The 16,889-nt window shown below is 57.8% G+C and overlaps 1 protein-coding gene across 1 annotated transcript; it reads left to right on the plus strand.

Moving 5' to 3' along the window:
• The first annotated feature begins 1,046 nt into the window (after positions 1-1,046).
• wars2 (tryptophanyl tRNA synthetase 2, mitochondrial) lies at positions 1,047-8,982 on the plus strand. Its single transcript, XM_004912299.4, has 6 exons — positions 1,047-1,211; positions 4,103-4,357; positions 4,917-4,997; positions 5,522-5,607; positions 5,756-5,874; positions 8,233-8,982. Exons 1-6 carry the CDS (start codon positions 1,110-1,112, stop codon positions 8,679-8,681), a joined length of 1,092 nt encoding a protein of 363 aa, XP_004912356.1. The 5' UTR covers positions 1,047-1,109; the 3' UTR covers positions 8,682-8,982.
• The last annotated feature ends 7,907 nt before the right edge of the window (positions 8,983-16,889 follow it).

Below are 16,889 nucleotides of genomic sequence, written 5' to 3' on the forward strand. Positions count from 1 at the left end.
CCCGAGGTCGCTTCTCCGCAGTTCTGTCTGCCCTTTGGGCACTGCTGGTTCCGAGTCCTGAAACAATGTAGCAGAAGTCGGTTTATCGCCAGTTGTTTTTCAGTTCTCCCTTCTTAGTTTCCCTTTAGACTGTGGTATCCAGCCCTGGGATAAGCCTGGTTGCTATATCTAGTGACCCTAGCAACTGGATAACTGTTTCAATGCCAAAGAGCTACAGTACAAAAAAACTAATTAAATCCCACTAGAACGAAACGGAAAAATAAAGACCAACTGCAACCTGCAAATCCCTCGGTGTCTATAGGATACTAAAGAAATAAGTGAAAAGTCCCTTATTCTAACAGCCAATTAGATGGCAAGCTCCTGGTACTCGGGGCCTTTGCCCGGAATCTGCCCAACAGAAAGGGTACCTAAAGGGACTTTCACCTTTAAGACAAATTCTTTTATTTCTTATTGTTTTTGAATTATTTGCCTTCTTCTGCTTCTTTGCAGCTTTCAAATGGGGGTCACTGACCCCGGCAGCCAAACCCTATTGCTCTGTGAGGCTCCAGTTTTATTGTTATTGTTACTTTTTATTCCTTATCTTTCTATTCAGCCCCTCCCCTATTCATATTCCTGTGTCTCATCCAAACCACTCCCTGGTTGCTAAGGTAATTTAATCCCTAGCAACAGGACAACTGACCCCGGCAGCCAAACCCTATTGCTCTGTGAGGCTCCAGTTTTATTGTTATTGTTACTTTTTATTCCTTATCTTTCTATTCAGTCTCTCCCCTATTCATATACCTGTCTCTCATTCAAACCACTCCCTGGTTACTAAGGTAACTTGATCCCTAGCAACCAGATAAGTGCTGCCATTCCCAATTGGAGAGTTTCTGAACAACAACTAAAATAATTAAAAAAAACCACATAAAATCAAAAAATTAAGACCAACTGCACATTGTTTTAGTACATTACTCTGCACTTCATACCTTCAAGCCCTTTACCCCTCCCCCCATTACCCAGCAGCCCTACCGGCCGGCCCCATGGATACAGGTACAACAATCACATTGACTCACCCTTTCGCTTTCCGTCCTGTTTGACCCCTGGCGGCTTCCCTCCGTGACGGAAGCAAAATGGCGCTGCCCGTGTGGAGACGTGCTGCCGCTGCCGGGCGGTTCCGGTTGGGGAGCGGGTTCCGTGGGTTCCGGGAGAGCGGGAAGGAGCGGGGAGACCAGGTACCGAGCGGGGTAGCGCCGCCTATTGTACCGCCCCCGGGTCCGGCTGGCACAGGGGATTTCCTGGGCTGCAGAGCTTGCACTCTAACTGCTTCCCCATTAGATCTATTGTATCAGCTCTGCGCCTCCATCCACTTCCTGCAGCCGCCTCTGAGCGCTTGTCTCCGGGGCACCACTTACTGTTAGTGTAGGGCAGAAAGGGCATTTACCCTGGGGCACTAACGGGGCAATACGGGCGGGATACTGTACCCCCTACTGTATATGATAAGGATATTAGCAGTCACTGAGGGGTTCTGTGCCCCCCATATAAAGGCACAAGGCTGCAGGCTGAGTTATACAGGGAACTCTGAGTATCACTCATGTATTATAAGGGATACTGTACCCCCTACTGTAAATGATAAGGATATTAGCAGTCACTGAGGGGTTCTGTGCCCCCCATATAAAGGCACAAGGCTGCAGGCTGAGTTATACAGGGAACTCTGAGTATCACTCATGTATTATAAGGGATAATGTACCCCCTACTGTAAATGATAAGGATATTAGCAGTCACTGAGGGGCTCTGTGCCCCCCATATAAAGGCACAAGGCTGCAGGCTGAGTTATACAGGGAACTCTGAGTATCACTCATGTATTATAAGGGATAATGTACCCCCTACTGTAAATGATAAGGATATTAGCAGTCACTGAGGGGTTCTGTGCCCCCCATATAAAGGCACAAGGCTGCAGGCTGAGTTATACAGGGAACTCTGAGTATCACTCATGTATTATAAGGGGTAATGTACCCCCTACTGTAAATGATAAGGATATTAGCAGTCACTGAGGGGTTCTGTGCCCATATAAAGGCACAAGGCTGCAGGCTGAGTTATACAGGGAACTCTGAGTATCACTCATGTATTATAAGGGATAATGTACCCCCTACTGTAAATGATAAGGATATTAGCAGTCACTGAGGGGCTCTGTGCCCCCCATATAAAGGCACAAGGCTGCAGGCTGAGTTATACAGGGAACTCTGAGTATCACTCATGTATTATAAGAGATAATGTACCCCCTACTGTAAATGATAAGGATATTAGCAGTCACTGAGGGGTTCTGTGCCCCCCATATAAAGGCACAAGGCTGCAGGCTGAGTTATACAGGGAACTCTGAGTATCACTCATGTATTATAAGGGATAATGTACCCCCTACTGTAAATGATAAGGATATTAGCAGTCACTGAGGGGTTCTGTGCCCATATAAAGGCACAAGGCTGCAGGCTGAGTTATACAGGGAACTCTGAGTATCACTCGTGTATTATAAGGGATAATGTACCCCCTACTGTAAATGATAAGGATATTAGCAGTCACTGAGGGGTTCTGTGCCCCCCATATAAAGGCACAAGGCTGCAGGCTGAGTTATACAGGGAACTCTGAGTATCTTGCTTTACTCCTGGGGGGCAAATCTGACAAATCTGCGGGTGGGAGGGGGTTTGGCTGAAGCAGAAGGGGAACCCCCAGCCTCTCGTTACATTATCAGAACTTCTCTCCGGTTTAGTTTCGGGGCCCATTTAGGAGCAGAATTAGAGACAGTCTGTGATCCCATTGGCCGGTGCGAGAGCCACTGAGGGTCGGGGTTTGTTGTGCATCCTTGGAGTTGATGTTGGGGGGTGCAGAACAAATGCGGAACTATTTACAGAGGGTGGCGCTAGGGAGCCCAGGGGCAGTGCTTATTACAGCAGCCTCATTAATCACCCCCCCCCCCCCCCCCGTGGGGCGCTGACCCAGTTACATGAGACACAGCGGTTCCTCTGTCTGCGCTTCCTTGTCCGTCGCCCCCATTGGGCTCATTAATCTTCCCTGTCAGATGGATCAGTGGGTGATGCCCCTGCATGTCTGTACCCTCCTCCCCCCTCTGTGCCCCCTGCTGCCCCTCCTCTCTGTGCCCCCTGCTGCCCCTCCTCTCTCCCCTCCGTGCCCCCTGCTGCCCCTCCTCTCTCCCCTCTGTGCCCCCTGCTGCCCCTCCTCTCTCCCCTCCGTGCCCCCTGCTACCCCTCCTCTCTCCCCTCTGTGCCCCCTGCTGCCCCTCCTCTCTCCCCTCCGTGCCCCCTGCTACCCCTCCTCTCTCCCCTCTGTGCCCCTGCTGCCCCTCCTCTCTCCCCTCCGTGCCCCCCTGCTACCCCTCCTCTCTCCCCTCTGTGCCCCCTGCTGCCCCTCCTCTCTCCCCTCCGTGCCCCCTGCTACCCCTCCTCTCTCCCCTCTGTGCCCCCTGCTGCCCCTCCTCTCTCCCCTCCGTGCCCCCTGCTGCCCCTCCTCTCTCCCCTCCGTGCCCCCTGCTGCCCTTCCTCTCTCCCCTCCGTGCCCCCTGCTGCCCCTCCTCTCTCCCCTCCGTGCCCCCTGCTGCCCCTGCTGCCCCTCCTCTCTCCCCTCCGTGCCCCCTGCTGCCCCTGCTGCCCCTCCTCTCCCCTCTGTGCCCCCTGCTGCCCCTCCTCTCTCCCCTCCGTGCCCCCTGCTGCCCCTGCTGCCCCTCCTCTCCCCTCTTTGCCCCCTGCTGCCCCTCCTCTCTGTGCCCCCTGCTGCCCCATCTCTCCCCTCCGTGCCCCCTGCTGCCCCTCCTCTCTCCCCTCTTTGCCCCCTGCTGCCCCTCCTCTCTGTGCCCCCTGCTGCCCCATCTCTCCCCTCCGTGCCCCCTGCTGCCCCTCCTCTCTCCCCTCCGTGCCCCCTGCTGCCCCTCCTCTTCCCTCTGTGCCCCCCGCCCCTGCGAGGATGGGATGTTCCCCTTTGACCCCTTTAGAATGGTACTTACAGACCCCAGAAGTCTGGGTTACAGTAGCTGTGTATGAGTTATACAGGGGTGGGGGCTGCGGCACCCAGTGCTCCCTACAGGACGAGGTGCTGACGTTTCTCTCTGACGTTGCAGGGTGCTGAGCCCCGCGTGTTCTCCGGCATTCAGCCTACGGGCATCCCCCACCTGGGCAATTACCTCGGGGCCCTGCAGAGCTGGGTGCACCTACAGGAGCGGTACCACACGGTTCTGTACAGTATAGTGGATCTGCACTCCATCACGGTGCCCCAGGACCCCGGCACCCTGCGCCAGAGCGTACTGGACATGGCGGCCTGCCTGCTGGCCTGCGGGATTAGCCCTGCCCAGAGCTGCATCTTCCAGCAGTCCCAGGTCAGTTGGTTCTGTTGGGTCTCAGGGGGGGGACGTTATTCTGTCTGGCACGGACCTCCCTGTCTCTGGCCCAGTGTGAGATATTACTGAGTGTTTAATGTGGCTGGGGGGCGGTTTGGGGGCGGCGGGGCCCCCCTGCATGAGAGGCGCCACTCAGCGATGTTCCGATAAGACAAATAATCCAAGTCGGACCAGGCCCTGCCTGTCGGCCCGGTGGGTACAAAGCTCCCCCTGTATCCCGCATATTGTGCTTGTGCCCCCGGGGGGCGTCAGGGAGGCAGGTTCCACATGTGCAAATATTCAGGTCGTCCAAGTAAAATACCCAGCGGGGGCGCTAGCGAGAGCGCTGGTACCGGGCAGAACTGGAGCGCTGTGTGTGCCTGCGGGTCCATGAGATGCCCAGTTACTGACCCACTCATACTACCGGTACCGGTACCACTTCCCATCACTGCTGATATCTGGGGGGGGTACCAATGCTTGATATGGAAGGGGGGCACTAAGCATGATGGGAAAAGTGGCCAACAGAAAACTGAGTCATTTGGGTTCTGGTTCCCCCCAGGTGGCAGAACATGCAGAACTTGCCTGGATCCTCAGCTGCCTGACCTCCATGCCCCGCCTGAGGCACTTACCCCAGTGGAAGGTGAGAGAACCTGTTGGGCCGGTACCAGTACTGCTCCCTCTATGGGGAACGGGGCAAAACCTTTGCACTTGGCCCGTATGTGCCCAGTATGTGCCCAGCTGCACACTCACCCCTGTACCTCTCACTCACTCCTGTACCTCTCACTCACTCCTGTACCTCTCACTCACTCCTGTACCACTCACTCACCCCTGTACCTCTCACTCACCCCTGTACCTCTCACTCACTCCTGTACCTCTCACTCACCCCTGTACCTCTCCCTCACTCCTGTACCTCTCACTCACCCCTGTACCTCTCACTCACTCCTGTACCTCTCACTCACTCCTGTACCTCTCACTCACCCCTGTACCTCTCACTCACTCCTGTACCTCTCACTCACCCCTGTACCTCTCACTCACCCCTGTACCTCTCACTCACCCCTGTACCTCTCACTCACTCCTGTACCTCTCACTCACTCCTGTACCTCTCCCTCACTCACTCCTGTACCTCTCCCTCACTCGCTCACTCACTCGCTCCTGTCCCATAAGGTGAAGAGCCAGAGGCAGAATAACGAGGGGAGCGTCGGACTATTCACGTACCCCGTACTCCAAGCCGCTGACATCCTGCTGTACAGGTAGGGGACCCCGTTACTGCCCCCCGAGTACCGCTGCCCAAGGAATTTAAAGGGAAAGTTTGTCATTACATGTTATTTATAGTATGTGATTGGCTGCAGGGGGTCCGCCATTGGCCGCTGACGTTTGGCTCCTCCCTCCTACTCACAGGGCCACTCACGTCCCGGTGGGAGACGATCAGGTGCAGCACTTGGAACTCACGCAGGACACCGCCCGCCTCTTTAACCGACTCTACGGCGACTTCTTCCCAATCCCCAAGGCTATCATGGGTGAGTGTCCCGCCCCCAGGCCCCGCCCCCTGCCAAAATCTCCCAGAATCCCCGGCATTTCCTTTATGGTACCCTATTGTCTGCTGTGTGTGGGTTGGTCTGGAATCTTCTACACTGGGAATTGGGCAATTGATTTTACCTTTCCTCTGAGGGGCAGATACAGACAGGTGGGGGAGAATCAGAGCTCTGTACCTGGGTAAGTTCTTGGGGAGTGATTGGATTCACTTACCCAGGGGGAGGTTCCTGCCTGACCATGGGAAAGAGAGCAACCCAGGAGCAGGAAGTACAGAGAATCAGAGCTCTGTACCTGGGTAAGTACTGGGGGGAGATTGGATTCACTTACCCAGGGGGAGGTTCCTGCCTGACCATGGGAAAGAGAGCAGCCCAGGAGCAGGAAGTACAGAGAATCAGAGCTCTGTACCGGGGTAAGTACTGGGGGGAGATTGGATTCACTTACCCAGGGGGAGGTTCCTGCCTGACCATGGGAAAGAGAGCAGCCCAGGAGCAGGAAGTACAGAGAATCAGAGCTCTGTACCTGGGTAAGTACTGGGGGGAGATTGGATTCACTTACCCAGGGGGAGGTTCCTGCCTGACCATGGGAAAGAGAGCAGCCCAGGAGCAGGAAGTACAGAGAATCAGAGCTCTGTACCGGGGTAAGTACTGGGGGGAGATTGGATTCACTTACCCAGGGGGAGGTTCCTGCCTGACCATGGGAAAGAGAGCAGCCCAGGAGCAGGAAGTACAGAGAATCAGAGCTCTGTACCTGGGTAAGTACTGGGGGGAGATTGGATTCACTTACCCAGGGGGAGGTTCCTGCCTGACCATGGGAAAGAGAGCAGCCCAGGAGCAGGAAGTACAGAGAATCAGAGCTCTGTACCTGGGTAAGTACTGGGGGGGAGATTGGATTCACTTACCCAGGGGGAGGTTCCTGTCTGACCATGGGAAAGAGAGCAGCCCAGGAGCAGGAAGTACAGAGAATCAGAGCTCTGTACCTGGGTAAGTACTGGGGGGAGATTGGATTCACTTACCCAGGGGGAGGTTCCTGCCTGACCATGGGAAAGAGAGCAGCCCAGGAGCAGGAAGTACAGAGAATCAGAGCTCTGTACCTGGGTAAGTACTGGGGGGAGATTGGATTCACTTACCCAGGGGGGGGTTCCTGTCTGACCATGGGAAAGAGAGCAGCCCAGGAGCAGGAAGTACAGAGAATCAGAGCTCTGTACCTGGGTAAGTACTGGGGGGAGATTGGATTCACTTACCCAGGGGGGGGTTCCTGTCTGACCATGGGAAAGAGAGCAGCCCAGGAGCAGGAAGTACAGAGAATCAGAGCTCTGTACCTGGGTAAGTACTGGGGGGAGATTGGATTCACTTACCCGGGGGGGGGGGGGTTCCTGCCTGACCATGGGAAAGAGAGCAGCCCAGGAGCAGGAAGTACAGAGAATCAGAGCTCTGTACCTGGGTAAGTACTGGGGGGAGATTGGATTCACTTACCCAGGGGGGGGGGGTTCCTGTCTGACCATGGGAAAGAGAGCAGCCCAGGAGCAGGAAGTACAGAGAATCAGAGCTCTGTACCTGGGTAAGTACTGGGGGAGATTGGATTCACTTACCCAGGGGGAAGTTCCTGCCTGACCATGGGAAAGAGAGCAGCCCAGGAGCAGGAAGTACAGAGAATCAGAGCTCTGCACCTGGGTAAGTACTGGGGGGAGATTGGATTCACTTACCCAGGGGGAGGTTCCTGCCTGACCATGGGAAAGAGAGCAGCCCAGGAGCAGGAAGTACAGAGAATCAGAGCTCTGTACCTGGGTAAGTACTGGGGGAGATTGGATTCACTTACCCAGGGGGAGGTTCCTGTCTGACCATGGGAAAGAGAGCAGCCCAGGAGCAGGAAGTACAGAGAATCAGAGCTCTGTACCTGGGTAAGTACTGGGGGAGATTGGATTCACTTACCCAGGGGGAGGTTCCTGCCTGACCATGGGAAAGAGAGCAGCCCAGGAGCAGGAAGTACAGAGAATCAGAGCTCTGTACCTGGGTAAGTACTGGGGGGAGATTGGATTCACTTACCCAGGGGGGGGGGTTCCTGTCTGACCATGGGAAAGAGAGCAGCCCAGGAGCAGGAAGTACAGAGAATCAGAGCTCTGTACCTGGGTAAGTACTGGGGGGAGATTGGATTCACTTACCCAGGGGGAGGTTCCTGCCTGACCATGGGAAAGAGAGCAGCCCAGGAGCAGTCTAGAGAATCAGCGGGGGGTAAGTAATAGGGGCAGGTTGTCTCCTTATCTCCCCTGTATCTGTGCTGCCAGCTGGGGGCCCGGGGGCCCAACTGCTCCCATAAATCCTACGTTACTTTATTTTGTCTTCCAGGAACTTCCAAGAAAATCCGCTCCCTCCGAGACCCGTCTTCCAAGATGTCGAAGTCGGACCCCCACAAACTTGCCACCGTGCGCCTCACAGACAGCCCCGAGGAAATCGTCATGAAGTTCCGGAAGGCGGTTACCGATTTTACCTCTGAAGTGACCTATGACCCCGAGGGGCGGCCGGGGGTGTCCAACCTCGTCGCCATCCATTCGGCCGTGACGGGACTCAGCGCAGAGGAAATCGTGGGCCGGAGCCGCGGGATGGAGACCGCACAGTACAAACTCGCCGTGGCAGAAGCCGTCATCCAGAAACTCCGCCCCATCCGCGAGGAAATGCACCGACTCCAGAAGGACAGGGGTTACCTGCAGGGGGTGCTGCGCCAGGGGGCACAGAGGGCCAAGGAAATGGCGGCGCCCGTCTATGACTCTGTCTGCCGGCTGGTTGGGTTTAGGTGACCCCTCATTGTGTGGCTTTAGCTGGCGCTCCTGGGGGTTAGCTGGCACTCCTGAGGGGTATGGCTGGGGGTTAGCTGGCGCTCCTGAGGGGTGTGCCTGGGGGTTAGCTGGCGCTCCTGAGGGGTATGGCTGGGGGTTAGCTGGCACTCCTGAGGGGTATGGCTGGGGGTTAGCTGGCGCTCCTGAGGGGTGTGCCTGGGGGTTAGCTGGCGCTCCTGAGGGTATGGGCTGGGGGTTAGCTGGCACTCCTGAGGGGTATGGCTGGGGGTTAGCTGGCGCTCCTGAGGGGTGTGCCTGGGGTTAGCTGGCGCTCCTGAGTGCTGTGCTGGGGGTTAGCTGGCGCTCCTGAGGGGTTGGCTGGGGGTTAGCTGGCACTCCTGAGGGGTGTGCCTGGGGGTTAGCTGGCGCTCCTGAGTGGTGTGCCTGGGGGTTAGCTGGCGCTCCTGAGGGGTATGGCTGGGGGTTAGCTGGCCTCCTGAGGGGTATGGCTGGGGGTTAGCTGGCGCTCCTGAGGGGTATGGCTGGGGGTTAGCTGGCGCTCCTGAGGGGTATGGCTGGGGGTTAGCTGGCGCTCCTGAGGGGTATGGCTGGGGGTTAGCTGGCGCTCCTGAGGGGTATGGCTGGGGGTTAGCTGCGCTCCTGAGGGGTATGCTGGGGTTAGCTGGCGCTCCTGAGGGTATGGCTGGGGTTAGCTGGCGCTCCTGAGGGGTATGGCTGGGGTTAGCTGGCGCTCCTGAGGGGTATGGCTGGGGGTTAGCTGGCGCTCACTGAGGGGTATGGCTGGGGGTTAGCTGGCGCTCCTGAGGGGTATGGCTGGGGGTTAGCTGGCGCTCCTGAGTGGTGTGCCTGGGGGTTAGCTGGCGCTCCTGAGTTCTGTGCCTGGGGGTTAGCTGGCGCTCCTGAGTGCTGTGGCCTGGGGGTTAGCTGGGCACTCCTGAGGGGTATGGCTGGGGGTTAGCTGGCGGCTGCTGAGTTCTGTGCCTGGGGGTTAGCTGGCGCTCCTGAGTGCTGTGCCTGGGGGTTAGCTGGCACTCCTGAGGGGTATGGCTGGGGGTTAGCTGGCGCTGCTGAGTTCTGTGCCTGGGGGTTAGCTGGCGCTCCTGAGTGCTCTGCCTGGGGGTTAGCTGGCGCTCCTGAGTGCTGTGCCTGGGGGTTAGCTGGCGCTCCTGAGTGCTGTGCCTGGGGGTTAGCTGGCGCTCCTGAGTGCTGTGCCTGGGGGTTAGCTGGCGCTCCTGAGTGCTGTGCCTGGGGGTTAGCTGGCGCTCCTGAGTGCTGTGCCTGGGGGTTAGCTGGCGCTCCTGAGTGCTGTGCCTGGGGGTTAGCTGGCACCCCGGGTTACTGGGCTGGCACTTTATAACCAGGAAGGGGCAGATTATTCCTACTGACTGTACAGAACATTCTCTCTTATTATTATTATTATTATTATTATTATTATTCAGAGCAGTAAATATTGTTTTAAAAAGAAGTTTTATTTTCTTATTTTTGCAATTTAACAGTGGAATTTTACAGAATCATTAAATAAATACCGTATTTTTCGCCCTATAAGACGCACCCAATTTTAAAGGAGGAAAATCTAGAAAAAGATTCTGAAGCAAATACTGTAGTAAAATATTTTATATCAACTGTATAAAGTTAATTGTCTCTGGGCCCCCCCCAAGCATCCTTCAGCTTCCCCCAGGGCCCCCCCCAAGCATCCTTCAGCTTCCCCCAGGGCCCCCCCCAAGCATCCTTCAGCTCCCCCAGGGCCCCCCCCAAGCATCCTTCAGCTTCCCCCAGGGCCCCCCCCAAGTATCCTTCAGCTTCCCCCAGGGCCCCCCCAAGCATCCTTCAGCTTCCCCCCCCCAGCTTCCCCCCAGGGCCCCCCCCAAGCATCCTTCAGCTTCCCCCAGGGCCCCCCCAAGCATCCTTCAGCTTCCCCCAGGGCCCCCCCCAAGCATCCTTCAGCTTCCCCCAGGGCCCCCCCAAGTATCCTTCAGCTTCCCCCAGGGCCCCCCCCAAGTATCCTTCAGCTTCCCCCAGGGCCGCCCCCCCAAGCATCCTTCAGCTTCCCCCAGGGCCCCCCCAAGCATCCTTCAGCTTCCCCCAGGGCCCCCCCAAGCATCCTTCAGCTTCCCCCAGGGCCCCCCCCAAGCATCCTTCAGCTTCCCCCAGGGCCCCCCCCAAGCATCCTTCAGCTTCCCCCAGGGCCCCCCCCAAGCATCCTTCAGCTTCCCCCAGGGCCCCCCCCCAAAGCATCCTTCAGCTTCCCCCAGGGCCCCCCCCAAGCATCCTTCAGCTTCCCCCAGGGCCCCCCCCAAGTATCTTCAGCTTCCCCCAGCCCCCCAAGTATCCTTCAGCTTCCCAGGGCCCCCCCCAAGTATCCTTCAGCTTCCCCCAGGGCCCCCCCCAAGTATCCTTTCAGCTTCCCCCCAGGGCCCCCCCAAGTATCCTTCAGCTTTCCCCCAGGCCCCCCAAGTATCCTTCAGCTTCCCCCAGGGCCCCCCCAAGTATCCTTCAGCTTCCCCAGGGCCCCCCCCAAGCATCCTCAGCTTCCCCCAGGGCCCCCCCCCAAGCATCCTTCAGCTTCCCCCAGGGCCCCCCCAAGCATCCTTCAGCTTCCCCCAGGGCCCCCCCAAGCATCCTTCAGCTTCCCCCCCCGGGGCCCCCCCCAAGTATCCTTCAGCTCCCCCAGGGCCCCCCCAAGTATCCTTCAGCTTCCCCCGGGCCCCCCCAAGTATCCTTCAGCTTCCCCAGGGCCCCCCCCCAAGTATCCTTCAGCTCTCCCCCAGGCCCCCCCCAAAGCATCCTTCAGCTTCCCCCAGGGCCCCCCCCAAGCATCCTTCAGCTTCCCCCAGGGCCCCCCCAAGCATCCTTCAGCTTCCCCCAGGGCCCCCCCAAAGCATCCTTCGCCTTCCCCCAGGCCCCCCCCTAAGGTATCCTTCAGGCTTCCCCCAGGGGCCCCCCCAAAGTATCCTTTGCAGCTTCCCCCAGGGGCCCCCCCCTAAGTTATCCTTCAGCTTCCCCAGGGCCCCCCCCCAGAGCATCGCTTCAGCTTCCCCCAGGGCCCCCCCCAAGCATCCTTCAGCTCTCCCCAGGGCCCCCCCCAAGCATCTTCCAGTTCCCCAGGGCCCCCCCTAAGCATCCTTCAAGCTTTCCCCCAGGGCCCCCCCCCCCAGAGCATCCTTCAGCTTCCCCAGGGCCCCCCCACAAGTAGCCTTCAGCTTCCCCAGGGCCCCCAGCCCCTTCCCGGGCCCCCCAAGCATCCTTCAGCTTCCCCAGGGCCCCCAGTTCCCCTTCCCCGAGGGGCCCGAGTACCTTCAGCTTCCCCCAGGGCCCCCCCCCAAGTATCCTTCAGCCCCCCAGGGCCCCCACCCCCCAAGTATCCTTCAGCTTCCCCCAGGGCCCCCAAGTATCCTTCAGCTTCCCCCAGGGCCCCCAAGTATCCTTCCAGCTTCCCCAGGGCCCCCCCCAAGTATCCTCAAGCTTCCCCCAGGGCACCCCCCAAGTATCCTTCAGCTTCCCCCAGGGCCCCCAAGTATCCTTCAGCTTCCCCCAGGGGCCCCCCCCAAGCATCCTTCAGCTTCCCCCAGGCCCCCCCCAAAGCATCCTTTCAGCTTCCCCAGGGGCCCCCCCCAAGCATCCTTCAGCTTCCCCCAGGGCCCCCCCCAAGGCATCCTTCCAGCTTCCCCCCCCGGGCCCCCCCAAGTATCCTTCAGTTCCCCCAGGGCCCCCAGTATCCTTCAGCCTTTCCCCCCGGGCCCCCCCAATATCCTTCAGCTTCCCCCAGGGCCCCCCCCCAAGTATCCTTCAGCTTCCCCCCGGGCCCACCCCAGTATCCTTCAGCTTCCCAGGCCCCCCCCAAGTATCCTCAGCTTCCCCCGGGCCCCCCCAAGTATCCTTCGCTTCCCAGGGCCCCCCCAAGATCCTTCAAGTTCAGCTTCCCCCAGGGCCCCCCCCAAGCATCCTTCAGCTTCCCAGGGCCCCCCAAGCATCCTTCAGCTTACCCCTCCGGGCCCCCCCCCAAGAGTATCCTTCAGCTCCCCAGGGCCCCCCCAAGTTCCTTCATGCTTCCCCCGGGCCCCCCAAGTATCCTTCAGCCTTCCCCCCGGGCCCCAGTATCCTAGCTTCCCAGGGCCCCCCAAGTATCCTTTCAGCTCCCCCCGGCCCCACAGCACCTTCCATTTCCCACCATCGGCCCTCAAAGGCTCGCCATGATGTTCTCGCCTCTCTGTGCCGCGGCTCCCAGCGGCTTCTGTGCGTTTATAAGGTTGCCCCCTGTGGGTGTGACGTCAGTACGCATGGGCGCAACCTTATAAAAGCGGCACATACAGGAAGGAGCATTCGCCATATAAGACGCACAAAGTTTTCCCTCCCAAGTTTTGGGGAAGAAAAAGTGCGTCTTATACGGCGAAAATACGGTAAGTTACCTGCATTTGTTATATACGTATACCTATATACCCCCACCTTTACCCCTCCCCCTGCTTATATACCTCCCACCTGTACCCCTCCCCCCTGCTTATATACCCCCACCTTTACCCCTCCCCCCTGCTTATATACCCCCACCTGTACCCCTCCCCCCTGCTTATATACCCCCACCTGTACCCCCCCGCTTATATACCCCCCTGTACCCCTCCCCCCTGCTTATATACCCCCCCCTGTACCCCTCCCCCTGCTTATATACCCCCCCTGTACCCTCCCCCTGCTTATATACCCCCACCTGTACCCCTCCCCCTGCTTATATACCCCCCTGTACCCTTCCCCCCTGCTTATATACCCCCCCTGTACCCCTCCCCCCTACTTATATACCCCCCCTGTACCCCTCCCCCTACTTATATACCCCCCCTGTACCCCTCCCCCCTACTTATATACCCCCACCTGTACCCCCCCTGCTTATATACCCCCCTGTACCCCTCCCCCCTGCTTATATACCCCCCTGTACCCCTCCCCCCTGCTTATATACCCCCACCTGTACCCCCCCCCTGCTTATATACCCCCACCTGTACCCCTCCCCCTGCTTATATACCCCCACCTGTACCCCTCCCCCCTGCTTATATACCCCCCCTGTACCCCTCCCCCCTGCTTATATACCCCCCCTGTACCCTCCCCCCTGCTTATATACCCCCCTGTACCCCTCCCCCCTGCTTATATACCCCCACCTGTACCCCTCCCCCCTACTTATATACCCCCACCTGTACCCAAGGACTAAATATATATATATAGGGACTTCCCTTGTACCCTGAGGGTGCCATACAGGTGCTGGCAGTGCCCGCGGGCACAAGTAGCCGGTTCCAGCCGCACATTCCTCCCGCAGACAGAGGGTTCCAGTTACAGTTCTACTGGGATCTCTGTCTGACAGGGGGGCCCCCGGGCCCCGGAGCCATTGAGCTTTTCTTACCTCTAATTTGTTGGAGCAGACGAGTCAATAGGTCGGGTTTCAAGTGGCCGGGGGGCAGCAGAACAAAGGCCGGGGGGGCAGCTGGGGAGTATTAGGGGCTTTAGTGACATTAACACAATGTGATGCACTGACATATCATTTAACACCTACGGGGGCAGCGGCACGGGCAGGGGGGACAGGGCAGCCCTTTCAGCCCCCCCCTATTCCTTTACTGTAGTAGTCCCACCGGCCCTGCTGGGAGGCTGTTCCCTGTACCTACCCCCCTTTCTGTAAAGTATCACTTCCTTATGTTCCCTTTCAGTCTCCCCCCCCATCCCTTTACTGTATTAGTCCCACTGGCCCTGCTGGGAGGCTGTTCCCTGTACCTACCCCCCTTTCTGTAAAGTAGCACTTCCTTATGTTCCCTTTCAGCCCCCCCCCCTCTATTCCTTTACTGTATTAGTCCCACCGGCCCTGCTGGGAGGCTGTTCCCTGTACCTACCCCCCTTTCTGTAAAGTAGCACTTCCGTATGTTCCCTTTCAGCCCCCCCCCCTCTATTCCTTTACTGTATTAGTCCCACCGGCCCTGCTGGGAGGCTGTTCCCTGTACCTACCCCCCTTTCTGTAAAGTATCACTTCCTTATGTTCCCTTTCAGTCTCCCCCCCCATCCCTTTACTGTATTAGTCCCACCGGCCCTGCTGGGAGGCTGTTCCCTGTACCTACCCCCCTTTCTGTAAAGTAGCACTTCCGTATGTTCCCTTTCAGCCCCCCCCCCTCTATTCCTTTACTGTATTAGTCCCACCGGCCCTGCTGGGAGGCTGTTCCCTGTACCTACCCCCCTTTCTGTAAAGTAGCACTTCCGTATGTTCCCTTTCAGCCCCCCCCCCTCTATTCCTTTACTGTATTAGTCCCACCGGCCCTGCTGGGAGGCTGTTCCCTGTACCTACCCCCCTTTCTGTACAGTAGCACTTCCGTATGTTCCCTTTCAGCCCCCCCCCTCTATTCCTTTACTGTATTAGTCCCACCGGCCCTGCTGGGAGGCTGTTCCCTGTACCTACCCCCCTTTCTGTAAAGTATCACTTCCTTATGTTCCCTTTCAGTCTCCCCCCCCCATCCCTTTACTGTATTAGTCCCACCGGCCCTGCTGGGAGGCTGTTCCCTGTACCTACCCCCCTTTCTGTAAAGTAGCACTTCCGTATGTTCCCTTTCAGCCCCCCCCCCTCTATTCCTTTACTGTATTAGTCCCACCGGCCCTGCTGGGAGGCTGTTCCCTGTACCTACCCCCCTTTCTGTAAAGTAGCACTTCCGTATGTTCCCTTTCAGCCCCCCCCCCTCTATTCCTTTACTGTATTAGTCCCACCGGCCCTGCTGGGAGGCTGTTCCCTGTACCTACCCCCCTTTCTGTAAAGTAGCACTTCCTTATGTTCCCTTTCAGTCTCCCCCCCCCCATCCCTTTACTGTATTAGTCCCACCGGCCCTGCTGGGAGGCTGTTCCCTGTACCTACCCGCCTTTCTGTAAAGTAGCACTTCCGTATGTTCCCTTTCAGCCCCCCCCTTTCCTTTACTGTATTAGTCCACCGGCCCTGCTGGGAGGCTGTTCCCTGTACCTACCCCCCTTTCGGTAAAGTAGCACTTCCTTATGTTCCCTTTCAGTCTCCCCCCCCATCCCTTTACTGTATTAGTCCCACCGGCCCTGCTGGGAGGCTGTTCCCTGTACCTACCCCCCTTTCTGTAAAGTAGCACTTCCGTATGTTCCCTTTCAGCCCCCCCCTTTCCTTTACTGTATTAGTCCCACCGGCCCTGCTGGGAGGCTGTTCCCTGTACCTACCCCCCTTTCTGTAAAGTAGCACTTCCTTATGTTCCCTTTCAGTCTCCCCCCATCCCTTTACTGTATTAGTCTCACCGGCCCTGCTGGGAGGCTGTTCCCTGTACCTACCCCCCTTTCTGTAAAGTAGCACTTCCTTATGTTCCCTTTCAGTCTCCCCCCCCCCCCCCCCCATTCCTTTACTGTATTAGTCCCACCGGCCCTGCTGGGAGGCTGTTCCCTGTACCTACCCCCCTTTCTGTAAAGTAGCACTTCCTTATGTTCCCTTTCAGTCTCCCCCCCCCCCCCCCCCCCCATTCCTTTACTGTATTAGTCCCACCGGCCCTGCTGGGAGGCTGTTCCCTGTACCTACCCCCCTCTCTGTAAAGTAGCACTTCCTTATGTTCCCTTTCAGCCCCCCCCCCCCCCTCTATTCCTTTACTGTATTAGTCCCACCGGCCCTGCTGGGAGGCAGTTCCCTGTACCTACCCCCCTTTCTGTAAAGTAACACTTCCTTATGTTCCCTTTCAGCCCCCCCCCCCCTATTCCTTTACTGTATTAGTCCACCGGCCCTGCTGGGAGGCAGTTCCCTGTCCCTACCCCCCTTTCTGTAAAGTAACACTTCCGTATGTTCCCTTTCAGTCCCCCCCCCCTATTCCTTTACTGTATTAGTCCCACCGGCCCTGCTGGGAGGCAGTTCCCTGTCCCTACCCCCCTTTCTGTAAAGTAGCACTTCCTTATGTTCCCTTTCAGCCCCCCCCCCCCCCCCATTCCTTTACTGTATTAGTCCCAACGGCCCTGCTGGGAGGCAGTTCCCTGTACCTACCCCCCTCTCTGTAAAGTAGCACTTCCGTATGTTCCCTTTCAGCCCCCCCCCCCCTATTCCTTTACTGTATTAGTCCCACCGGCCCTGCTGGGAGGCTGTTCCCTGTACCTACCCCCCTTTCTGTAAAGTAGCACTTCCTTATACAGTTGAGATAACAAAACCCTGACAGACAGAAGGGAATGAGGAGTGAAGGAGTTGCAGTGCTGGTCAGGGCCAGCAGGGGG

The sequence above is a fragment of the Xenopus tropicalis genome, chromosome 2 (genome assembly GCF_000004195.4).
Source record: "Xenopus tropicalis strain Nigerian chromosome 2, UCB_Xtro_10.0, whole genome shotgun sequence".
In the NCBI taxonomy this organism is placed as follows: domain Eukaryota; kingdom Metazoa; phylum Chordata; class Amphibia; order Anura; family Pipidae; genus Xenopus; species Xenopus tropicalis.